This window comes from Saccharomyces cerevisiae, chromosome XV (assembly GCF_000146045.2).
Source record: "Saccharomyces cerevisiae S288C chromosome XV, complete sequence".
Lineage (NCBI taxonomy): Eukaryota > Fungi > Ascomycota > Saccharomycetes > Saccharomycetales > Saccharomycetaceae > Saccharomyces > Saccharomyces cerevisiae.
The window spans coordinates 1-25,034 of record NC_001147.6 but is presented as its reverse complement, the minus strand read 5'-3'; the positions used below and the strand labels follow the sequence as shown (position 1 = coordinate 25,034).

Genomic DNA, 25,034 nt, shown 5'->3' with positions numbered 1-25,034 from the left:
TGTCCGAGTGTATGCATTGTTCGTGTGGTCAGCATTTATTGTGGAGGAGGCGGTTTCATCTACAATTTCCGACGCCTGATTTTCCACGGATATAATTTATTTTTTGACACCTGGAGTTTACATTTCACAAAATTTCTTTCTTTTTTAGTTTTGCACTGATTTCCCCTGAAATAAAGAAAAAAAAGAAAAAGAAGGTTTTGTGAAGTGCCAAGGGATGCACGAGAAAAGCACTTATAACTCGCACGGAGAAATGATTATGTAATTTTCGCGGAGAAATGATTATGTAATTCCGCGGAGAAATGGTTATGTAATTTTTGTGGGGAACTGAACAAGGTCAGTTTACGCTTCGTACTTTGTCGTGGGACTACGTATACGCAAGATTGCGGAGGCAGTGCAATAATGGGGTCTGCTTGCAGATGGTATGATCTGCTATAACGGGCCAAGGGCCAGGCACGCTCTTGCAGAACATACCATGTTATATCATGTAGGTTGTGCAAACATTACCTAAAACTGAAAGCTTCGTTTACATACAGCACTCCTTCCAGATCCTAAATTTACTTTGTTCTTTTCTTATTTTCGATCATTCGTAAGACGTCCATAGGCACGTAAAAGACATATATAAGTAAGAAAGACTTCTTCACTCGAGGAATTAGCTGTACTAGAATATATGTTCCATTCACCAGTCCAAACACACAAACAAAAGTGAAAGTTTTTTCATAAAGAAAAGAAAGCAACGTACAATGACTATTTCTTCTGCACATCCAGAAACAGAACCCAAGTGGTGGAAAGAGGCCACAATCTATCAAATTTATCCCGCAAGTTTCAAAGACTCCAACAACGATGGGTGGGGTGATATGAAGGGTATTGCCTCCAAGTTGGAGTATATCAAAGAGCTTGGTGCCGATGCCATTTGGATCTCACCATTCTACGACTCGCCACAAGATGATATGGGTTACGATATTGCCAACTACGAAAAGGTCTGGCCAACCTACGGTACGAACGAGGACTGCTTTGCCTTGATCGAAAAGACACATAAGCTTGGTATGAAATTTATCACCGACTTAGTCATCAACCATTGCTCGAGCGAACATGAATGGTTCAAAGAGAGCAGATCCTCAAAAACCAATCCAAAACGTGACTGGTTCTTCTGGAGACCTCCTAAGGGTTATGACGCCGAAGGCAAGCCAATTCCTCCAAACAATTGGAGGTCTTACTTCGGTGGTTCTGCATGGACGTTCGATGAAAAGACACAAGAGTTTTACTTGCGTTTGTTTTGCTCCACCCAACCTGATTTGAATTGGGAGAATGAGGACTGTAGAAAGGCAATCTACGAAAGTGCCGTTGGATACTGGTTAGACCATGGTGTAGACGGCTTTAGAATTGATGTGGGAAGCTTGTACTCCAAGGTTGCTGGTCTACCAGACGCTCCTGTGATTGACGAAAACTCAAAGTGGCAACCCAGTGATCCTTTCACAATGAACGGACCACGTATCCATGAGTTTCATCAAGAAATGAACAAGTTCATCAGAAACAGAGTGAAGGATGGCAGAGAAATTATGACAGTTGGTGAAATGCAACATGCTACTGATGAAACCAAGAGGTTGTATACAAGTGCATCAAGACACGAACTTAGTGAGTTATTCAACTTTTCCCACACTGATGTCGGGACTTCGCCCAAGTTCCGTCAAAATTTGATCCCATATGAACTAAAGGATTGGAAGGTTGCCCTTGCTGAACTTTTCAGATACGTTAACGGAACTGATTGTTGGTCAACAATTTATCTGGAAAATCACGACCAACCTCGTTCAATTACCAGATTTGGTGACGATTCTCCTAAGAACCGTGTTATTTCTGGTAAGTTGTTGTCTGTGTTGTTGGTGTCACTGAGCGGTACTCTATATGTGTACCAAGGACAGGAACTGGGTGAAATCAATTTCAAGAACTGGCCTATCGAAAAATACGAGGATGTCGAAGTTAGAAATAACTATGATGCGATCAAGGAAGAGCATGGAGAAAACTCGAAGGAGATGAAGAGGTTTTTGGAAGCAATTGCCCTTATTTCCAGAGACCATGCTAGAACACCTATGCAATGGTCTCGTGAGGAGCCAAATGCTGGTTTTTCTGGTCCTAATGCTAAACCATGGTTTTACTTGAACGAGTCTTTCAGGGAAGGAATTAACGCTGAAGACGAATCCAAGGATCCCAACTCGGTTTTGAACTTCTGGAAGGAGGCCTTGAGATTTAGAAAGGCACACAAGGATATTACTGTATATGGATATGATTTTGAGTTTATTGATTTGGACAATAAGAAACTGTTCAGCTTCACAAAGAAATACGACAACAAAACATTGTTTGCTGCTTTGAACTTCAGCTCTGATTCGATTGACTTCACGATTCCAAACAATAGCTCGTCGTTTAAGTTGGAATTCGGAAACTACCCAAGAAGCGAAGTTGATGCGTCTTCCAGAACATTGAAGCCATGGGAGGGCAGAATTTACATATCTGAATGATTGATGATTGTGACGACAAGATTTTTATACATATACATATACTTATTTTTATCTATGTTACATACCGCACTTTAAATAGTAACGACATATATCTGGTAGTGCGGTATGAGTTATGTAATACACTAAAGTATAGTTTTGTGTAGCATTTTCCATATGTCCTTGCATTGGTATTGTATTATAATAATGCTGAGAGAAGGGTTACTCTATAGCTCATTTGGCCAGATAATACGGCGAGTTATGTGCATATAAGAACAAGTACTAGTGAAATTATATATTATTGTTTATGATCAACAGAATCATCTCTACTACACACTGCATTATGAACTGCAGCCACATTTATCTAAGGGCGGAACGTACCTATGAAATGTCTCTACTACTTTTATGAAGATACTGATTTTTAGTTTGTCACAAATTTTACGATTCTGAAAACACATATACTTTCTTTTATGTTGATAGAGCAATAACACAATGGCCATTTAAAATCTAGCCAGCAAAATATATTCACCGGTTCGTACAATCTCATTTACTATTCCCTCTGAACGTCTTGACTTTGCTCCGCCAGCAAATTTTCCAATCCAACATGCAAGTCACGAAATGACGAATGAAGGCTGTATCAATCGTTCCTAACTGAGGATGGCTGAATAAAAATGAAGGGAAATTCTACGACAGTTTTAATTAGTTAATGAAGGGGTGTGAAAAAGTTAGAAAAAAAAAAAGTCAAATTCAGGAGAATAGACAAGCCTACATTTTCTGTAGTTCAAAACTTTTTATGGTTTGACTTTGTTTTTTTTTTTTTTCGTTTTTCTTTTTTAGTTGAACTAATGGGACCCTCAAACCTAAAATTTTCCGTTTTCGTTTAATCCTCGCATCATATATACCAAATAAGGACACAGGGTTTTCAGTGAGCAAATGTAAGGGTTTCTATGGATTATAAGCCCTTCGGATCAGAAACAGGGTTCCGTAGTTTGGGCAAGAATTGCCCTTAGTCCTGAGTCAACTGCAAAAATCTGTTTAAATTATTGCACCCAAATGTGATACAAATGTATACTATTATAGAGGCTGCCACGGCTTACAATTGCACCCCTCTGTGGCTTTTGAGTGGCGAAGGGTCTATGTTTGGATAATAGAGATGACTTATTTAATTGAAATGATGGTTTGGGTCCTAGCAGAACTCTAATATAGCAAAAAAGTGCTCGTGAATGTCTCTCTGAAAATGCTGGAAACTGATCACTCTAGGAATGACAATTTAGACGATAAAAGCACTGTCTGCTACAGCGAAAAGACAGATAGCAATGTTGAGAAGTCTACCACGTCTGGCTTGCGCCGTATAGACGCTGTCAACAAGGTCTTGTCTGACTACAGCTCTTTCACAGCTTTTGGAGTTACGTTTAGTTCACTCAAGACCGCCCTACTGGTGGCTCTGTTTTTGCAGGGTTACTGTACTGGACTCGGAGGGCAGATTTCGCAATCAATACAAACCTATGCCGCTAACAGTTTTGGAAAGCATTCTCAAGTAGGATCGATCAATACCGTCAAATCAATAGTAGCCTCTGTTGTCGCAGTGCCATACGCACGTATATCTGATCGGTTTGGACGTATAGAATGCTGGATTTTTGCGCTTGTGCTCTATACTATTGGAGAAATTATTTCTGCTGCTACTCCAACGTTTTCCGGACTTTTTGCAGGTATTGTTATACAACAGTTCGGTTATTCTGGATTTCGTCTTCTTGCTACAGCACTGACTGGTGATCTGTCTGGATTGAGAGATCGTACATTTGCGATGAACATATTTCTGATTCCCGTGATTATAAACACATGGGTAAGTGGAAATATTGTTAGCTCAGTTGCTGGTAATGTTGCACCATATAAATGGCGTTGGGGCTATGGAATTTTTTGCATCATTGTGCCCATCTCCACCCTAATATTGGTCCTTCCCTATGTGTATGCTCAGTACATTTCCTGGCGCAGCGGTAAGTTACCACCATTAAAATTGAAAGAAAAAGGACAGACCCTGCGTCAAACGCTCTGGAAATTTGCGGATGACATAAACTTAATTGGAGTCATTCTTTTCACTGCTTTCTTAGTTTTAGTATTATTACCTCTCACAATAGCTGGTGGAGCCACCTCCAAATGGAGAGAGGGTCACATTATTGCAATGATTGTGGTTGGTGGCTGCTTAGGTTTTATCTTTCTAATTTGGGAATTAAAATTTGCTAAGAATCCATTTATCCCACGAGTATATCTAGGTGATCCAACCATCTACGTTGCATTGCTAATGGAATTTGTATGGCGTCTAGGTTTGCAGATTGAGTTAGAGTATTTGGTCACCGTGTTAATGGTAGCATTCGGAGAATCAACATTAAGTGCGCAGCGGATAGCTCAGCTTTACAATTTTCTACAGTCATGCACTAATATTGTTGTCGGCATTATGCTGCATTTCTATCCTCATCCGAAAGTCTTTGTAGTCGCTGGGTCGCTTCTTGGTGTCATCGGAATGGGTCTTTTGTACAAATACAGGGTGGTATATGACGGGATTTCGGGTCTTATTGGCGCTGAGATTGTGGTCGGTATAGCTGGTGGTATGATACGTTTTCCTATGTGGACGCTAGTGCACGCTTCAACCACCCACAATGAGATGGCAACTGTCACTGGGTTACTAATGTCCGTTTATCAAATCGGAGACGCAGTAGGTGCTTCCATCGCTGGTGCTATATGGACTCAGCGTCTGGCAAAGGAGTTGATACAGCGACTCGGCTCTAGTTTAGGGATGGCAATCTACAAATCACCACTCAATTATCTAAAAAAATACCCTATTGGATCAGAGGTTCGTGTTCAGATGATAGAATCCTATTCGAAGATTCAACGCTTATTGATAATTGTGTCCATTTCGTTTGCGGCTTTCAATGCTGTTCTCTGTTTTTTCTTGCGTGGCTTTACTGTAAACAAGAAGCAAAGTCTTTCCGCAGAAGAACGAGAGAAAGAGAAGCTCAAAATCAAACAACAATCATGGCTCCGTCGTGTAATTGGATATTGAGCTGGAGAGTACTAGCGATACAAATATAGTGTTAAGCTCTTTCCTGAACTAGAATTCTCTTTGAAATAATCACTGTTAATGTAAGTAGTAATCAATAATGGCGTGTAACAGTATAATATTGTTGTCTGAAATAAAAAACAACAAAAAGTTCGAATTAGTTTTATTTTATTTTTCTTTTCTAACTAAGTGAATATCCATACGTTTGTTACGTTTATTTCAGCAATATTATAGTCTTAAATGGGCTTGACAATACAAAAATCAATGAGATTATTCGCACCTGTCATTTCCCGTAGTTTTTATAAAGAAATATAAAAAAAAATGTTGCGAAGAACTTTTACTAGAGCGTAAACGAATTAAAAAAAATTAGTAGTGTAAATATAATCACCACCTGCCGTAAGCCTGCTTGAGCCCTTTATTATTTAGTTTTAGCTGTTGCTAACCTGACTTTCATACTTCTTATAATTGACGTCATAAAAAATATTCAAAGTTCGAAAGAATGAAGAAAACATTGACCGACTTAAAAGAAGCAGTAACCCCACGAAATTTTAACCAGTGCTGATTGTGCGAGAAATCGACTCCAACAGTCTCAGATCAGAGAATATATGAAATATTAGTGGCCCCATACTTATAATGGTTCGCTGATTAATGTATAACAAGCGTGAAAGTATGTATAGCTGCACGGATTGTAGATAGAGCTCATTTAATATTAGGTATTTTGCCCATGTCATTTTTGTGCAAGTCATTTTCTCCTTTGGAACTAAATTTTCTTTAAAATATCTCATATACAAAAAATCCTAACTCACAAGTTAATGTTTTCCATCATAAGTAGACGTTTATTTAAAACATGTTATTATATATTGATCCACTCTTTGCAGTGTCGTTTTCCTACAAAAATTAGATACTTAATCTTGAGGAGTGTAGAAATAAGTGAAGGCGACATAAAGATAGAGAAACAGCCATGAAATTTAGTGAAAGCTGACACTCAAGAATTAGGAATGTAATAAGATAATGAATCACAACATATAAAATGGAAAGTGAAGTAATAATACTATTCTATAGAATAATCGACGATCCTTCATGAATTGCTATATATCTGAGGAGAACTTCTAGCATATCCTGCATACCTAATATTATAGCCTTCAATAATAATGAAAATCCTAACAATTATCCAATTATTCACCAAATTCTCTATTTCAACAGTAGTATTATGGCATTGATTATATTGCAAGCTATAGATTCGATTTCATGAATTCATAACACTCTAAAAGAGAACTTCTGCAATACTCTGTACAAATAACATTATTACTTTTACTAAAAATAGATTTCCGGACACTAACTTTTGAATTCTTATCAAAGCAGTCGAATGCCGCGTCCTACGGTTTATGTATATAGATTTAAAAATACACGTTAAAGACTGTTTTCTCCATAATTCTTGTTTAATATACCTATGAACATAAGCGAGTCAATCAAACTCGGGAGTAAAATGCTTTAAGGCACGCCGCTTAACCTTTTAAAATACATGTCTGAACATTATGTAACCAAACTAAAATTGCTTTTAAATGGATCCGCGCAATATCTAAAAACATTAACTATAAAGGATAAAAATTTTGGACAAAAAATAGCAGTAGCATGTTTGCTTCCTAAGCGTTTGAAGTCAAAACCATTTTTAAAAGGGTAGAGAGGCTTAGTAAAAAATGGTTCCCTTATTTGGTTTATTTTGCATTTTTTCTCAATTGTACTCATTATGCTCCGCATATGTTGATATCACCAGCGGTTACCAAGTATTTTTCAACTTGCCAACTAATATGACAAACAATCAAATATGCTGGCTATTCCAAGCATCTTACTATGATATTTATTCTGATAAAAGTGGTAGAACACTTAGAACGGGACGGTTTGAACCCGGCGATCAGCAATCTTTGATTTATAGGGATACCTTAGTTGAGTTGGAGGCTATTACAGATTCTTATGAGTACAGTAACCTAGATCTATCGACTTATAACGGACCTGAGCCATATAATTCTGAGACTGATTATTGTACAGATATAATGGATTTGGTAATGCGTGTATATGATGAAGAAGGACATTATGTTCATCCAGTTGCGAATAACTCAACAAATGCTTGCGCTCATCCAACTCCTCCTACGTTAAACAATCTATTGATAAGTAATTATTCTGACGGAAGAAATTATAAAGAGTCTTCTATATAATGGTGTAGTAAGGATACTGGAACCCTTTTATGACACATTTAGCAGTAAGATACATTTTTGGTTGATGTGATCAAGATTTTTTAGTTTGTAGATTTATTATATAGCACTGGGACATCATTAACATCGCACTTTCGAGTTAATGTATGTATACACAACATCGAGGAACAACAGCATCTAGGGTTAATGACATTGTATTGTATACTTTCGTTGTGCTAGTGGTGGCGTGATGCAAGAAGCTGATACATACCTGAAAATGAAAGAGGACGTAGCTATACGGTGTTTGTGGACGAGTTCACATACAGTACTGAAAAAGATGAGGATGGGCTGAGATAAAGTTTGAATGATAATGAATATTATTACATCTTCTTTCATTTTATATACCGTCATTCATTATCCCATGAAATTATCAAGCCTCGCGTTTCAACCTCTACTAAAATCGTTGACTGTTTCTCAATATTTATGTCTTTCTTACGTTGTATACGATAATATACACGTACTATGGATACTAGTCGATATATGATAGTTAATTCTCATTCCAATAAAAGTCGACACTACCGCTACCACCTAAAGTTATACTGTTTTTATGCGTGCGTACGCAACAGTTCATCAGAAAAATGTCTATCGTCAGAATCATCCCTCTGACATTTCAATTCCAAAAAGATTGCTCTATCTTTGGAAAGTGGCTAAACCTAGGAGTATTATAAAACTCACAAGTTCTTAGAACTTGCTTCGAGAGATCATAACAGGACAAGTATAATACGAGACGGAATAAGATTATCATACCAAAGATACAAAATAAAACAATTGGTAGTCTAAGGTGACAAAATTAACTGAAGCTGTAGCTAGCAATAAAAAAAAGATTCAAGATGTTCAGGGAGTGACGTATATTCCAATGCTTCCAATACAGCAGGCTTCAAGATTGTTGCTTCACTTTCAGGGCGGTGATTTGAAAGCAAACTCCCAAATTTACACTTAATTCTTCTCCTGAGCTGTTCAATGCAAAATGCACAAATTGTTATTTCCCATATAATAATTCCAGTTGACAGCACTATATCTAAAGGTTTCCGTATAATGATGATTTACCGCGTAGTATCATATAAGGGAGTAACAACAGCATTAATTATCGTGCCATTACTAAAAATAACTTAAGCATCAAGCGTAAATTATTGAACTCCAAACTCTATCAAACACTTAAAATAAACCAATATTGAAGAAAATTCGCAATATGTTGTAAAGATTCTGCTGACTAGAAATGGCAGGTAGGATTTTTTTTTTCTATCTAAAATGGTAAGATGAGCATTTTTTACTTGGAACGAGTGTAAAAACAGCAAGGTTACAGCCACATAATTCTCTAATAATACTGATGGAAAGCCGTCTTATTCGGAAGCTGTGAGTATTTTTTTCGTTGATTTGTTGCCAAAAAAATCCATGCAGAAGTGTACTCACTGGTTTTCATTTACCTTTTCAGCAGCACACCTGCCTGCCCCTTATTTTTAACGATTTCTTTCCATTTAGCGTAACTGCTGCCTCGGATTATTATGGTGTTTTTCCACCAGCTCTGCTTAAAGCGTAGAGTTCGCTTGTCTTCTCCCTCCCATCAACAGGAATTTTATTGATCGCGTAATTTCCTACCGACAGTTTGCAGAATGCCAGGTCAGACAGATTAAATATTAAATGAATAGCCCCATAGAATAAGTACTATATATACGCTGCTAGTTTCTTTGTTTTGTCGAGTTTGGGACCAAACCAATACCATTTGTGGAATCACTGCACATATGCAATACTGTGAACTCGATTTATCAGGGCAGTGGCTGGATACAGTATATTGTGAAGAGAATTTCTCCGACTTTGTCTTTATAAAGTTTCTAAATCCTTCACAGTTTGAAGAGAAGATATATTGTTATACTTTACATATCACCAAAAGGACACTAGAAAATAAGAGATTACTTTTGTATTATGAAGATGAATTCAAAAAACATGGTCACGATATTAATGAGCTTGTTGGCGACGGTATAATCTTGCGTTCATGCTGGAACCCTCGACAGTAATCAGACCGAGATTCATGCGTATGCTAGCTCTGTTGTCGACTCAGTAAACTTACAGCAAACCAATGGTACTATCAATCTAATCATAACTGAATTCAATGGTACTACCATTGGCTTTGATACAAACGTTACCAAAATTAATATTCTTGACGCCGACTTTTCTTTTCTTCGCCAACAAGTCAACCAAGAAATGCTAAAAAGAGGAAAAGGGTGTCTTAACGCAAGGTATCGTATCTCGACTGGAGGTTGTACTGATTGCGGTAAATCGCTCGGCTATTCATCTGCACACAATTGCGGTGGAAAGGGCTATTCATGCATTAAAACGTGCACAGAGAAGAATGGTCATGTTTGCTGTGAAGAGTGGTGTGGATCCAAACGCGCTGTCCAAAAAGAGGGATTTGAGAGTGGATGCTGCTTTAATAATCAATGTTACGGTGGCCATGACCACCATGATGAGCTTTAAATAATAAAGTTTAGGTAATATATATAAAGTGGGATAGTATACAAGCAAGAACGTATTAAAATAAAAGCTGGAAAAAAAAGTCACCAAAGCACGCATCTATGTGATGGCTTATTCAATCTTATATAAAGAAGAGCAATAATCTTGGGCTATTTTTGACTGAGAAAACTCTGTTGTTGGCCATTTTTAGAAAGAAGCACCCATTTTTTTTCCGATTTCCTATCCTACTCACCTGGTAATTGTAACAGTGCTTTTTCAGTTCCATCATGTACTTTCGCCTCTTAATACGATTAAACACAGCTTTAGACCAGTTTAAAGAGATACAGTGATTAAATAAGGTGGTCTGCAATAGAAATATTGGAAATGATATGTTATGATAATTTTCCAATGTAGCGCTATAAAATTGGCAGCCGTATATACCTCTTGTGCAGCTCTGAAGACAAATGAATGCTATATTTTCCATACAAAACTGTCATATAGAATCGTGCAAGAAAGAAATCACCCCCTTATGTCTAATAGTAATGTTTTTAGAATTGCTAATTTTTAAAATACCAGTACTTCTTCTATTAAGAAACAGATTAAAGCTCTTGGTGCATGCATGTTTATTCTTGAAGAGTATTTAGCAGAATGCCCACCCACACACTGATAAAATTGCTGATTGGAAGATTATCTTCGTCTTAATTCTTAAATCCTTCTTATAAAAAGACTATCAAATACAAGCTATTCTGAGTTCTCAATGAGGTAAAGTTTTTTTTTTTCTTTTTCTTTTTTTTTTTTTGATCTCTACTTGAGTTATTATGACGTATAACTTGTTTGTTTATTCCTCTATACTCAATTTTCATTTTTATTTTGGATCATATGGTAAAGGTCCATGATCATCAGGATCAACTAATCGAATAAAGTTTAAAGATTTCAAATCGTGTCTATAATACGATAAAAACAGATGTACTGATGCTCTTATCAGAAGCTTAGAACTACAGAGAGTTTTATAAAAATATGCGAGTGTCCAGCTCCCGTGTACCTTTTGCACTTAAAAAGTACCACATAGTAAAATCATATATTTCTTGTGGACTACGAAAGACCAAGTGTGATAAAAAGAGGACGATTTTGTCAGTAATAATTCCCTTCAGATTGTACATATACAGACCCGGTAGAATTAAACTGACTTGGTGATAAGCTCTACAGTCGAAACTCTTGATCAATTTGCTAATAGTGACTGTTTCACAATTAAAATTGTTTTGGTTATTTTTAGATATGATGTTTGAATGCAATACAAATTTCTGTATTTTTTGGGATCGTTTTACGCATTGAAAGCTTCAAACCTCATAAAACCTTAAGTTTATCGTTAGTCTGACAGATACCAATAAACCTATGTTTGTCTCACTTATTTCTAATTATTTTTATATAAGTTGAACGATACTGACTACCGTCCAATGTTATACAATATAAATCTTCAACATTAATAAATTCTTTTTAAAAAACCCTGTTTATGTTAAGTTAAATCATAATGAAGAAGAATCTGTCCTACTTTTTCTATGCCTGTGTTTCCAAGGAGTGGTTTAACCATATCAACACAACAACGAGTAGTAAATTATTGCTATCATATGTTTTTGGATGACGAAAATCAGAGCGATAACATATGTGCCTGTTTTTTAAAGCAGAATTAAGAATACGTTTACCATGGAACGGTGACTTACAACGAATCACAAAATGGTTAGAATTGTAAACCTCTACGACTGCCTGCGACTCCCAACACATGCTTCTTTCCTCATTTTTTGGTATGGAAAAGGAACTGTATTTCATGGGTTTAGAAAAAAAAAAGAGTTTCTCTATAGTGGGGCTGGTTGTCAGGCATTCTTTGAACGGAGCTTTCGTGGCCTTTTGTTCTCAAAGAAATCCCTGTCGCCTAGATCATTAAACGTTGAACTTTGGAAATACATTCAAGAAGCACAATTGAGCTCTGACGGTGAGCCGTTACCATAAAGATAGAGACATTTCTTTTGACGTAGAAGCTACAAGGAGTATCAATAATTAATGTATTTCTCCTGGAGAACTTTTTTAAAATAGAATAAAATAAAGTAGCGCTATCTATTGCCGTTTCACTTTTCTCCTTCATATCTGGCTAGAAAAGGGGGATTGCATCTCGGAATCAAATATTTCCCTCTGTGTAGAGTTAATTCTGCCACTAAGAAATGGTTACAGTTTTATTTTTATCATACACGATTCTTTGAATATCAACTTCTGTCAATACCATCCGCCTTCAGCGGCTACAATTACGTAATTGCACCAAGATAATCGCCGAGAGTTCACAGATTTGCAGACCCCAACAGTATACGACTCCCGACACACGTCTGATATCTTGTACGGATTTCAAGAGATAGAAATATTTCTTCCATGGAGATCGTTTAGAAAACACCGAATAAAGGCTTAGACAATAAGCTTCTGAATGAGCGTTCAATTCAGACGTTCTTTTTTTGACCAAAATGGAAGCATCACAGGCACGCGAAAAGGGTTTTTTCAAGGCACATCTCGACACCCCTACAATTGGCATTCTCACTTCCCCCACATACGAATACACATAGGCACCATAGAACAATACCTTCGCATAAGAAATTCATGATATATGCATGCCTCGTTCAGGAACAAGTGCATCTTATTTTTAATGATGAAGATGGTGCGAAAGATGAAACATGAAAGGTGTGAAGTGATAAATGAGCATCTGTTAACAAATCGTTTAAGTAGTGATGACTGATGAAGGCATGGGTATAAATAGAGCTGCTTCAACTGTATGTCTTTGAGAATATTTTTTTATTCCTTTCTTTCCTGTTAAGCTCATATCAGCACTAAAAAACAAAACAAATATAATGGTCAAATTAACTTCAATCGCTGCTGGTGTCGCCGCCATCGCTGCTGGTGCTTCCGCAACCACCACTCTAGCTCAATCTGACGAAAGAGTCAACTTGGTGGAATTGGGTGTCTACGTCTCTGATATCAGAGCTCACTTGGCCCAATACTACATGTTCCAAGCCGCCCACCCAACTGAAACCTACCCAGTCGAAGTTGCTGAAGCCGTTTTCAACTACGGTGACTTCACCACCATGTTGACTGGTATTTCCCCAGACCAAGTCACCAGAATGATCACCGGTGTCCCATGGTACTCCACCAGATTAAAGCCAGCTATCTCCAAGGCTCTATCCAAAGATGGTATCTACACTATCGCAAACTAGAGACTGATGCCTTTACGAATGAAAATCCATAGACAGTGAAAAGTAATGAAAAATAAAATAAAAAACTACTTTTTTTGATGATATAAATACCGTTGATTATATAAATGTATATTAATATTATAAACATATTTGATCAATGACGGTGTTCGTGAAGCATTTTATGAATATGATAAACATAGAAAGAAATTTTACACTATTGTAGAAAAAGCGTGGACGGTAATAAAGCTAACAGAGTATGTCCAATAAACAACAATGAAATTGGAAGCGTATGACTTCGCAGCACTTTGTCCTTCCATAAAAATGAGTCGCTGCTTCTTTTTTCATTTTTTGGCGCGTCGCGTCGGGCCGTATAGAATATGCGTCACTTCTAAGAACATGATTGCAGATCAGGGCAGTGCGAGCTACAAGTCATGGTATCAGACTCTCATTTAGAGACCCTCATTTTTCGACACGTAAAATATCAAAATTTTTGGGTTGGCACAGTTTTTTGTGGAACCGACCAAGAAAACCAAGATTTATAGCAAATTATAAATTTCAAATCTCGAATATTTAACTCAACAATATAGTGAATAAGCTCATCATACCCTAAACAAACCTAAGCAATCACCTAAACATATAATTAAGGAAAAAGAGTGATTAGTTCATAAACACCAACGGCAATAGGGTAAATATAAGTCCTTAATCCATCTTATTGAAAATAGTATAGAACATTAAATGAAAAAAATGATTCACAAACTTAAAAAATACATAACATGGAGATTGTATCCATATTTCTACATAGTTCAGTGATAGAATCTAAAATCGAGTCTACGTGAACCAGCATCACTAGTAGTACTTAGATAGTGGTCTTTTTCCTCTTCTGACATTGCATTCCACCTCTTATCCCTCTGCTTGTTGATATAGACATAAATCAATTTGCTACCAATTAATATTGGAAACATAAAAAGTGCCAAACCAAAAAGAACTCCATTTCCCTTACGATAGAGTGGGGCATCGCTTTTCGCATAAATGTTTGAGGATATGATGAGACCTGCTTGCACGAACATATTGTACAAGCAAGTAGATACTGTTCTTGTTTTAACTGATTGGGAGTTTCTAGAACACAAGGATACACAAATTGCATGGATATACGGATTATCTAATATTAAGGTAATAATTGCATAAGTTCCCCATTTATTAAACATTGTACCTTTCCAAAAGCGAAGAACTGCAAGAAGAGGAACAGTGTACAACGGTTGTAACAGACTCAAACCTAGCCTGTTATTACATTTTTCTGTCGACCATGTTAAACCAAACAGCAGGAGAATATGAAGAACAAAGTTAGGAATAGCTAGCAGGTTGGCTTGAAAGGTTGTGAAACCGATACTTCTCAATACCAAAGTCAGGTATGTGGCCAAAACGTTCGTAGGGATATAAGCCAAAAGGCCCATCAAGTAGATAGGCTATATATAGTAATCTGTTATCCCCTGCCATAACATTTTAAGTGACATACCTTGCCTATTGTTCATATCCCCTTTTGTCGGATCATCTCTCAGAATCTTGTTTACGATGATTTTTTCTTCCCTCTCAGTGAACCATCCTTTCTTGCTCCAAGGTTTCTTCGTTTGAACTACGGAGGGTACCATCAAGAAGTATGCACTGATACCGATGACTAAAGTGAAAATTCTTTCTATCAAAAAAAGCCATTGCCACCCTGCCATGCCACCTATCCCTCTCATGTGAAAAACCCCGAAGGCCACAATTGAAGTGATGATTTGTGTTAGAGATAGTGTCACCCAGAAGAACGACAGTCTTATTGACAATTCTGAAGAGCTGTAGAAGTACGACATCCAGAGAACCAAATCAGCCACAAAACCACCTTCAAATAGGCCCATAAGTGCTCTACATGTATAGAAAGAACTCTTCCCTGTCATTTTGCATTGCAACGTAGCCACTAGGGACCACGCTATCATTTGCAGAGGAATCCAACTATCAGCTCCTAGTTTCTTCGAAATGAGTTGTGAGGGTAATTCTGCACACAAGAAAGTCAAGTAGAATATGGTGTTTCCAACGTTATAATTGTTAGCATTTAAACCCAAATCATGCAATAAGTTATCGGCGACCGCTTGTGACAAATTACCTCGATCAATCTGCAAGGCCACAAATAGGAAACATGAAAGGGGAGTAACATGCCAGTCTAACTTTCTCACTACTTTTTATTCTTCTTTCTTAGTCCATTCAAATGTTGTATCAAATCTTTCAAGACATTCATACTTAGTGGACTCGTACAACTGTCTATAATACTTTTCCACAGCAGGATTTAAAAAGGGGTTTTCAGGCTTTCCAGAGAGTTGTCGGTATTGGGAATGTTCACCAATGAATAGAGAGGTTTATCAGAAAGGGACTCCTCTAACTGAGTAACTGTAGTTTCTACAGAGGCTTTTTCAGGCTTGTACTCAAACATAAATACGAAACAAAGTGTTTAGAGAGTGCTATATTAATTTGTGTCTGAAATAGTACGTTTATATACTAAGTATATTGGCTCAGGCTGCCTTCGGTTATCAGCAGTGTCAATAAAGATTTACATATCTGTGTAATGGATAAAAAACTCTATGACACCCCGATTGCTGTTGAATAGTCTAGGTGAGTATATTATCTTCAGCAGATGGCTTTTCCATCAGAGCCATTGTGAAGAAATCGGAGGAAAATTGTGGTCTATTCACAATGACAAGCGGTGAGCGTCACCCTAAAGAACACCGAAACTCGGCGAGCTGCCAGATAAGTTCTCTTTGTTTTGTCTTAGCTTGTGGCGCAGGGTCCTCTGAGTATTCTCTTACATCGCGCCACAATATACGCCACAAGCCCGAAACAGTTGTAATCACTATGAGTTTGTATTCCACCGTTAGTGTGAATCTATCTTTCCACTATTAGCTGGAATGTCGATGAAAACCAGGTGATGGAAAGTAGATGGTCTGAAACTACCATTTTGAAGAACGCAAACTTTATCGAAGTAAATCGAAACGGCAGATTCATTTGAATTTGAGATAACTTTAAATTTCAATTCACAATAGTAAATGTTATTAGGAAAACAGAATATACGAAAAGCTCTCTTCGGAAGTATAGGTGACTGTAAATAGAAACCTGTAGCTCCACCAAAGTATTATAGATTACTGTGTCTTCCTTTTTTAAACACTCTGATTCATTAGTTTCACTGTATATTAATCCGTACTTTTCCAATTGTAGTAAATACGATAACACCTCGAACCACACTTTACAAGCTTTATAACTTATATCATTCTCGATATCGTATATGATAATCAGTGGGCCAGGAATGATTTCTCTTCTTCACAAAAGGCCTCGTATTGAAGAAATACTATTGAAAAATTATATAATATAGTGGATAAAAAAGTTGGCATCTAAAAATCAAGTTTCTCGCCGATTTCTGATAATATATTCAAGTGCTTCCCCCCATAGGCTCAACGACGGGAAAGGACTGGTCGAAGTCGTCAAACAACTTCAACAGCTCTTCAATTCTGAGTCGATTACCCTCTATTTCGACTTCTTTTGATCTTAAAAAATCAACCATAGTAATTTCATTGGCCAATAAAGCTTCAAATGTAGTTCTTTTGAGAGTAATTGTTGCATCTGCATCTGTCTGCCAGCCCTGAATGTAGGTCAGGGCACAGTTTTCGAGAGTGATCACGAACCGTTCATTTGAATTAATGAAACACCAATTACTAACGATAATTTTACCTTCTGCTTTCGTAGCGTTCAATCTCACAGCAAGAAAGTCAAAAAACATTTCGTTATTCAAAACGGCAATATTGTTGCGCTTACCAGTACTTCGTCTTTTTGGTACACCTTGGCGCAACTCCATGGCGCCTACAAGGTAAGCGTTGCGCCACGTGCTGGCTTCTGCTTGATACCCCAGCTGTTCCAATGCGTCAGCACAGAGCTCACGAGCTTGATGGTTATTTGGGTCAGCGAAAACCAATTGATTAACAACGCTTGCAACCCAACGAAACTCTCCTTTCTGGAAATCTTTATAAGCCCGTGCCAATACAGCATCAGCGCCGCCCATATACTCGACTGCTTTCTTTGCATAGGCTACGGGTGGCAAAGGGTTTAGGTTAGCCGGATTTGCATCATACCACCCCAGGTATTTTTGATACACAGCCTTTACATTGTGACTCAAAGTGCCGTAGTAACCTCGTGTTGACCATTCTTGCTCAAGACTGGATGGCATACGAAGAGTTTCGGCGATATCTCTACTGGTATATCCCTGATTAAGCAATCGAAGTGTTTGGTCATGAATGAATTTATACATATCCCGCTGCTTCTTCAGCAATTCATTGATCCGCATTTGCCCTGTAGTGGGCCAGTGATGCTGGGCAATTAAAACGTCCGTTTTGCTACCGAAAGCAACTCGAGCTGCATCGATGTATTTAGCCCATTGGTTGCCGTCGCGTACTTCAACACCTCGAAGAGCATACAAGTTATGCATATGATGTGTCACATCTTCTGCCATGTTGAGCACACGCTGTTGTGGCATATAAATGAGCATTTCCGAAGGCGCTTCCGATCCAGGTGCAAGCTGAAAAACAAAATCTACACCATCAATTGTCCGTTCTTCGACGGGCTCTTCTATAATAATAGTTGGTGCAATCAGTGTAACTGTTCCGTGAGAGGCAGCTTTCCCTATCCCACAATCAACATGACCCTTAACACTGGGAGAAAGTAACATACCAAACTGATATTGGGAACGTCGATGCATCGCATTCCCTGCCAGAATGTTTTCTGCTACAACACTTTCCATGAAGCCAACTGGGGCTATTATTTGCACCTCTCCGGATTTCACATCTGCTTCCTTGACAATTCCTTTAACTCCTCCATAGTGGTCCGAATGGCTATGCGTATATATTACGGTACGCACAGGTTTCTGAGGACGATGTCTATAGTAAAGTTTAAGCGACTCTTGGGCAGTCTCTGTGGTAAAAAGCGTATCAATGATTATCAAAGAAGTATTACCTTCGATTATAGTCATATTAGAGATATCTAGTCCTCTAACCTGGTAAACGTTGTCAGTGATTTTAAATAGGCCATGAATGGCATTCAGCTGCGCTTGTCTCCACAAGCTAGGGTTAACAGTATTTGCGGGCGTCTCAGGCTCCAAAAAGCCATAAGATTTCATACACCATACTACACCGCCGTCAGGGCCGATTATTTGCTCATCAGATAAGGAGCCGATGTAACCTTGAGTGGCATCCTCGAAATCGCGACGATCTGAGAATGGAAGTTCTTTTGCCACTTCAAGGTTGGCTTTTAACGTAGAAGGTTGACATTCCTTCGCAAAAGACTGAGAACTTCCACGGTTCCTCTTAAAGGCACCAATCATATCCGGTTGTTTAGTGAGACAGTGATGTTTTTCGATTTGATCCTGGTGGAGAATTCACTTATGAATTGCTGGGCCTTAAAAATTGTCATTAATTTGTGCAAGCAACGTAATAGGAGTGAATATAAGCTGCTTTTTATAATCACTTTACATTACTGTGGCAAACATACACAAATATACAGTTTTAAAACGAAAGCCACCGTAAGCACGATGGTTTTATCCTCGTAATGAATTTACCATGATGTCACTTCGTTAGTGGAGAGAATGTCCAAAATTGCTGTAATATACATAAGAAAGGACAGGGAATGATATCATATCTTTTTGTAACGTCGCGTTGAAGAAGCCACACTTCCGTGTTCATATGCTTAGTTGGTACGCTCACCTCGTAAGTCATCGGAAAAAAAGTTAAGATAGTAATCGGCATGAAGTAAGATTAGGGAATGCTAAGAACAAATTGAACCTACTTCTTCCCAAGTAAAAAACGTTCACAAGAATACTGATAGATTTACGGGACGCATGATTAGAATGAGTTGGTGGCCTTGTATAACTAATATAGGTTCTAGCCGAGGTCTCGAGACTCTAAATGCTGTCAGAATGGACATATATATTGGTGACTAATAATGAAGTGTAGTACTCACAAGTGAAGGTTATACATAAATTTTTTATTAATTATTTTAATGGTTTGTAATCTCTTAATAAGAAAGTTTCGTTTCGCAACTCAGGGTTCATGCTAGCAAGAGCCGCGAGACATTCCCCGTTGGGGGAAGCACTGATCTTGAAAACAGAACCTTTTCAATTGGAAGCGACATTACCTCGTGTATTTAGTATTTTGCATACTACCTGCCGTGCAGTAGGGTTAATAGTACAGTATACTGACTGTTACTTTAGCAAGGAGGATTACCGAGATACGCCGAGTAAAGTGTGTATGCTCAGCCCAAGAAAGAAAAACACGTAGTGACCAGGATCGAATTTGACTGAAGGTGTTTTCATAGCTGTTCCAACACTGAACGCAAGATTTCTGTCAACGTTCTAGTCATAACGATTAGTTAATTCCACGTAGTGGACTCCATTAATAAAACGTCAGAGGAGCATTCACACATCCTGCTACCAGTCGTATACGTCCCATATCCCCGTATCCTTACCTAACTACTTGCCATTGGTGAGATTACATCGCCTAAAAGAGCACTACTTGGCGACAGCAGTTCCTTGCTAAAAGGGAGTATAAGTTACTCTCAAGGGAGTTTATGGATTGATGTTTACGTAAGTATTCCGGCGCTATCAGAATCGAATGAATAAACGCAATCTACAACAACAAATAAGTTGTGAACGGCAGGTATTTCTTCTATAGTACTATAGTGGGTCGGCATGTGTTTGCTATTAGATGTGGCACCACTCAAGCATGCGACACTACAAAGAGGGATCTAAAAGGAAGCTACCGCTACGTCCGATATTAGCTACTACGTTTGCTATACTAGCCGTTGTCCCAAAAAACCACCCCTAATTCTTATATAAAAGAACCTTTTGGGTGATATTGTTACCGGCTAATTTTTGCTTGATGAGAAATCTGACGTAAGTCAAGAAGGTTCTTTTTGTATACGCGAAAGGATTTTAGCGGTAGCACCAAAAATGGCGGTTATCAGCTGTTAAAACGTCAAGACACAATAGTTATTGCCAGCAGCAGCGGCTATATTGTTATATTTCGTGAAAAATGGTCTGACTAGTTCGAATACCGGCTCTAGATCAAAGCTGTGTAATAATCATGTTTTTAGGGAATGAGAAAAGTCTCCTGGAACAATAAAACAATTAATCACCCGTTCTGCCGTAACTTCGCCGAATATTTCCAAGAGTTTGCAGCCCAATTTGTCTTAATGGTGGATGCATCTAATAATGTAAACATTACAACGGCAACAGGGGTGTAGAAGAATTATAATTGCCAATGTAGTCGGCTTAAAGGAATTTATGCAATAATGTATGGAATGATGTGATAGCAATGTAGATAGAATTTTGTTGGTAACGTAAGTAAGACCGCGATAAAGCTTAGCAAACATAGGAGCTTTGTATTTCTTTATTGAGCTATATATTTATATTTGCTACAATAAACATCCTTAGAAAAAAAGGAAGGAACATAAAAAGAAACTGTGGCAATTATCAGCATTCTCATACACTCACTCAGGGTAGCACATTCTCTTATTGTTGATAATTGGTAGTTAAGTTGTAGTATTATTTAAGTATAAAAGCAGATTTTCTTATACTCTAAAAGAGGAGTACATAAAACACAAGCCAATTGGTCATATTAAACATGACAGTTTAATAATGATAACACCATTTACTATAGTCTTAATGAAGGGACAGATATCTTTATATACGTAAACGTCCAGTTAATCTTCCAGGTAATGAACTTTTGTCTTTACTGTGTCCACATTAGCGCATAGTCACATATCATTCTCTATCCTGAAACATCAATGACACAACACGCCTGATTACTCCATATAATCACTTATTACTTATGAAGAATAATAGGACACTATATTCTAACGGCAATGTTATGTGCAATTGCATGCGTGATCAAAATAGAGGCCAATTGGGCCGTTGTATGACTTTTTGCACTGTTCGTTTCCTTTGTAGACATGTAATTAACATTAAAATTGACATTCGTTCTCTTCTGTTTCAAAGTTGACTAGTTAAGCGAGCATGTCGGACGGATGATTGGCTTATCGTTTTGTTTTGTTCTTCGATAGTTCTCTTTCTTCAGATATGCGCAGTAAATTCTACAATGCATATTGGGAGGTGATTGAACACAAAAAGTGCTATTTGGAGTCGCCTGACCCTTTTAGAGAAGTACTAATTGCTGCCTCAGTCGAAGACAATTGCTTTTGGAGATTTCAAAACTAGGATCAACATCAGGATAGTTACTACCGTTAGCCAACGCAAAATGGAAATTCTAGAGGTATTGATGTTGGAACGAAATTCCAATATCAACTATTTAGTGTCATATACTTAGTAGTATATTATCACGTGCGGTGTAAGAGGATGACATAAAGATTGAGAAACAGTCGTCCAATCTAATGGAAAATGAAATACAAGGAGTGATAATGTAATAGGATAATGAAACATATAAAACGGAATGAGGAATAATCGTAATATTAGTATGCAGAAATATGGATTCCATTTTGAGGATTCCTGTATCCTCGAGGAGAACTTCTAGTATATTCTGTGTACCTAATATTATAGCCTTTATCAACAATGGAATCCCAACAATTCTCTCAAAATTCACCCAATTCTCACCATCAAAGAAGAAGATTTAATGGTTTGAAATAAACTGAAGAATAAAATTTACATAATAAAGCGTATATTCTTCAACTTTTTGAATTCAGAAGATTTTCTATTCAAGATCCGTGCAGATCTCTATTACACTCATTATTACAAATCATTGAGAATGAGATTTTGACACCATTACTAATAATCCTATTCACTAATACTTACTGTAAGCGGTAGAAAAACACATGTACAAGAAATTGGCTGCTGAAATGCTGCCATGGATTCAACCACAGTGAAAAAAGGTTAAGTGGAAACGTGATAAACTGCGGCCTGCTTGCTCGCGATGCCAACAAAATTCATTACGGTGTGAATATGAAGAGAGAACAGATTTATCTGCCAATGTTGCAGCAAACGACTCTGATGGATTCAATTCCTCTCATAAGCTCAATTTCGAACAGCAACCTGTACTTGAAAGGACTGGGCTTAGATATTCCTTACAAGTGCCTGAAGGTGTCGTTAATACTACGCTGTCGATATGGAACGCCGAAGATATGCTAGTTATAGTAGGATTAGTCACATTTCTGGATTATCCTTTTGCTGCGCATAGTCTGGCGCAACATGACCACTATATCAGGGCACTTTGTGCTTCGTTGTACGGCATGGCGCTTGTTGACTTTAGCAATTATGCTAATGGTATTCCTTGTGAAGACACATCAAGAAGTATACTAGGACCATTGTCATTCATAGAAAAGGCCATTTTTAGACGGATAGAACATAGTAAGCAATTTCGAGTTCAGCCTGGAACGTGTTGAACAGAGATTTTGAGCGTGATATTATTCCAATGGCTAGGCATTTCGGTATGGCCCTCGCCCCATGGGATGTCATGGGAGGTGGAAGATTTCAGAGTAAAAAAGCAATGGAGGAACGGAGGAAGAATGGAGAGTGTATTCGTTCTTTCGTTGGCGCCTCCGAACAAACAGATGCAGAAATCAAGATTAGTGAAGCATTAGCCAAGGTTGCTGAGGAACATGGCACTGAGTCTGTTACTGCTATTGCTATTGCCTATGTTCGCTCTAAGGCGAAAAATGTTTTTCCGTCGGTTGAAGGAGGAAAAATTGAGGATCTCAAAGAGAACATTAAGGCTCTCAGTATCGATCTAACGCCGGACAATATAAAATACTTGGAAAATGTAGTTCCTTTTGACATCGGATTTCCTAACACTTTTATCGTGTTAAATTCCTTGACTCAAAAATATGGTACGAATAATGTTTAGATAATTTTTCAGTAATCAACTACGCAAGTAAAGCAGTAAATACGTTACTGCTGGTATTAATGTCATGTATTGAGGTAATGATGCTATGCTCTTAACGACATGTAGCTTACAAAACGTTCCTATGGTTTTACAGCATGGTATTTACAAATTAGATAGCAGTTCCATCCGCCCTTGACATATTATTATTCAGACAAGGTGTATATGCGCATAAATATGTATATATGCACATGAGGTTTGTATTAACCTTGCAACTGTACCAAAATACAATCTTCTTTGCTGCTACTTAACGGCGTATGTGCAGTTCATAAATGCATGTTCTGTATAGTACATCCGCGCATATTCTTCCTAGCGGAAGGCATATTAACGTAGCCCGCACGCCCTGGTTAAGACTTGATATAGTTTCAATAATTGGAATATTACTGCATAGTGGCCCAATTGCAGGATTTAGCATAAACATGATAATATTTAGAGATGCTTTCATCCCTTTGACGAAGGTGATAGAGAACAAGAAAATGAATAACATTATATCATATTCCTATATATATATATATATATATATATGTCATATAACGGTGGAAAATCCCGGCGATATTACAGATAAACATTACACCCGCATGAATGTGAGCCACTACTATATTATAACTTAGTGAATAAAGAATGTTACGACAGTAAGGTGGCATATTATTCTAATGTATGGTCTGCATAAGTACGTAATATTCTGAAATGGCATCCGTTCAAGCAAATGGTAATATTAAGGAACTTATACGTTAATGACGTCATGGTGGTATTGATACGTAATTGAGTGTGTTTATGTATTATTGTTGAAGAATAGAATATTTTTATGTTTAGGTGATTTTAGTGGTGATTTTTCTGTAACATTGACATAAGTGTATATAAATTGAGTGGTTAGTATACGGTGTAAAATAGTATAACGTATGTATTAAGGGCAGTTATACAATATTTTGGGCCGCCAAATGAGATATAGATATTAAAATGTAGATAATCATGGAATTTATGGGTAAATGGCAAAGGGTATAGACCGCTGAGGCAAGCGCCGTGCATAATGATGTGGGTGCATATTTACTGATTTAGTGAGAGATGGGCCATGGAGTGGAATGTGAAAGTAGGGTAAGTTTGAGATGGTATATACTATAGCATCCGTGGGCGTATGGCATATCAATATACAAGTGAAGGTGAGTATGGCATGTGGTGGTGGGATTGGAGTGGTAGGGTAAGTATATGTGTATTATTTACGATCATTTGTTAGCGTTTCAATATGGTGGGTAGAACAACAGTATAGTGAGTACCAGATGATGGATGGTAGAGGAATGGCAGGGTAAGTGGCAGTGGAGTAGGATATGGGTAGTTGGAGGGTAACGGTTATGGTGGACGGTGGGTTGGTGGTAGGAAGTAGAGATGTGGATCGTGGTTCGCTGTGGTATGGTTAAATGGGGCAGGGTAACGAGTGGGGAGGTAAGGTAATGGAGGGTAAGTTTGGAGACAGGTTGGACAGGGTTAGATTAGGGTAGTGTTGTGTGTGTGTGGGTGGTGTGTGGGTGTGGTGTGGTGTGTGGGTGTGTGTGGGTGTGGTGTGTGTGTGTGTGTGGGTGTGGTGTGTGGGTGTGGGTGTGGTGTGGGTGTGGTGT

The 25,034-nt window shown here is 37.9% G+C and overlaps 12 protein-coding genes across 12 annotated transcripts, besides 4 other annotated features; 6 read left to right on the top strand and 6 right to left on the bottom strand.

The window, feature by feature from the left end:
• Positions 1–740: 740 nt before the first annotated feature.
• Positions 741–2,510, top strand: IMA2 (oligo-1,6-glucosidase IMA2; the record flags this gene model as incomplete). Its single annotated transcript, NM_001183410.1, has 1 exon — positions 741–2,510. One exon carries the CDS (start codon positions 741–743, stop codon positions 2,508–2,510), a length of 1,770 nt encoding a protein of 589 aa, NP_014485.1.
• A 1,213-nt stretch (positions 2,511–3,723) lies between these two features.
• On the top strand, positions 3,724–5,544 carry ENB1 (Enb1p; the record flags this gene model as incomplete). The annotated part of the gene is made up of 1 exon (NM_001183411.1): positions 3,724–5,544. The coding sequence occupies one exon, from the start codon at positions 3,724–3,726 to the stop codon at positions 5,542–5,544; it is 1,821 nt and encodes a 606-aa protein (NP_014484.1).
• A 929-nt stretch (positions 5,545–6,473) lies between these two features.
• Positions 6,474–6,733: a long terminal repeat (Ty1 LTR).
• Positions 6,734–7,238: 505 nt separating this feature from the next.
• CSS3 (Css3p) lies at positions 7,239–7,754 on the top strand (the record flags this gene model as incomplete). Its single annotated transcript, NM_001183412.1, has 1 exon — positions 7,239–7,754. One exon carries the CDS (start codon positions 7,239–7,241, stop codon positions 7,752–7,754), a length of 516 nt encoding a protein of 171 aa, NP_014483.1.
• A 1,775-nt stretch (positions 7,755–9,529) lies between these two features.
• On the top strand, positions 9,530–9,802 carry YOL159C-A (uncharacterized protein; the record flags this gene model as incomplete). Its single annotated transcript, NM_001184493.1, has 1 exon — positions 9,530–9,802. One exon carries the CDS (start codon positions 9,530–9,532, stop codon positions 9,800–9,802), a length of 273 nt encoding a protein of 90 aa, NP_076909.1.
• A 578-nt stretch (positions 9,803–10,380) lies between these two features.
• YOL160W (uncharacterized protein) lies at positions 10,381–10,722 on the bottom strand (the record flags this gene model as incomplete). The annotated part of the gene is made up of 1 exon (NM_001348873.1): positions 10,381–10,722. One exon carries the CDS (start codon positions 10,720–10,722, stop codon positions 10,381–10,383), a length of 342 nt encoding a protein of 113 aa, NP_001335811.1.
• A 2,401-nt stretch (positions 10,723–13,123) lies between these two features.
• Positions 13,124–13,486, top strand: PAU20 (seripauperin PAU20; the record flags this gene model as incomplete). Its single annotated transcript, NM_001183414.1, has 1 exon — positions 13,124–13,486. One exon carries the CDS (start codon positions 13,124–13,126, stop codon positions 13,484–13,486), a length of 363 nt encoding a protein of 120 aa, NP_014481.1.
• A 782-nt stretch (positions 13,487–14,268) lies between these two features.
• Positions 14,269–14,916, bottom strand: YOL162W (uncharacterized protein; the record flags this gene model as incomplete). The annotated part of the gene is made up of 1 exon (NM_001183415.1): positions 14,269–14,916. The coding sequence occupies one exon, from the start codon at positions 14,914–14,916 to the stop codon at positions 14,269–14,271; it is 648 nt and encodes a 215-aa protein (NP_014480.1).
• Positions 14,917–14,928: 12 nt separating this feature from the next.
• Positions 14,929–15,438, bottom strand: YOL163W (uncharacterized protein; the record flags this gene model as incomplete). The annotated part of the gene is made up of 1 exon (NM_001183416.1): positions 14,929–15,438. The coding sequence occupies one exon, from the start codon at positions 15,436–15,438 to the stop codon at positions 14,929–14,931; it is 510 nt and encodes a 169-aa protein (NP_014479.1).
• A 1,481-nt stretch (positions 15,439–16,919) lies between these two features.
• On the bottom strand, positions 16,920–18,860 carry BDS1 (sulfuric ester hydrolase; the record flags this gene model as incomplete). Its single annotated transcript, NM_001183417.1, has 1 exon — positions 16,920–18,860. The coding sequence occupies one exon, from the start codon at positions 18,858–18,860 to the stop codon at positions 16,920–16,922; it is 1,941 nt and encodes a 646-aa protein (NP_014478.1).
• Positions 18,861–20,722: 1,862 nt separating this feature from the next.
• YOL164W-A (uncharacterized protein) lies at positions 20,723–20,905 on the bottom strand (the record flags this gene model as incomplete). Its single annotated transcript, NM_001184575.1, has 1 exon — positions 20,723–20,905. One exon carries the CDS (start codon positions 20,903–20,905, stop codon positions 20,723–20,725), a length of 183 nt encoding a protein of 60 aa, NP_878161.1.
• A 143-nt stretch (positions 20,906–21,048) lies between these two features.
• Positions 21,049–21,226: a long terminal repeat (Ty4 LTR).
• Positions 21,227–21,811: 585 nt separating this feature from the next.
• Positions 21,812–22,141: a long terminal repeat (Ty1 LTR).
• Positions 22,142–22,956: 815 nt separating this feature from the next.
• On the top strand, positions 22,957–23,388 carry AAD15 (putative aryl-alcohol dehydrogenase; the record flags this gene model as incomplete). Its single annotated transcript, NM_001183418.1, has 1 exon — positions 22,957–23,388. One exon carries the CDS (start codon positions 22,957–22,959, stop codon positions 23,386–23,388), a length of 432 nt encoding a protein of 143 aa, NP_014477.1.
• Positions 23,389–24,187: 799 nt separating this feature from the next.
• Positions 24,188–25,034: a telomere (TEL15L; Telomeric region on the left arm of Chromosome XV; composed of an X element core sequence, X element combinatorial repeats, and a terminal stretch of telomeric repeats).
• Positions 24,295–24,450, bottom strand: YOL166W-A (uncharacterized protein; the record flags this gene model as incomplete). Its single annotated transcript, NM_001184623.1, has 1 exon — positions 24,295–24,450. One exon carries the CDS (start codon positions 24,448–24,450, stop codon positions 24,295–24,297), a length of 156 nt encoding a protein of 51 aa, NP_878160.1.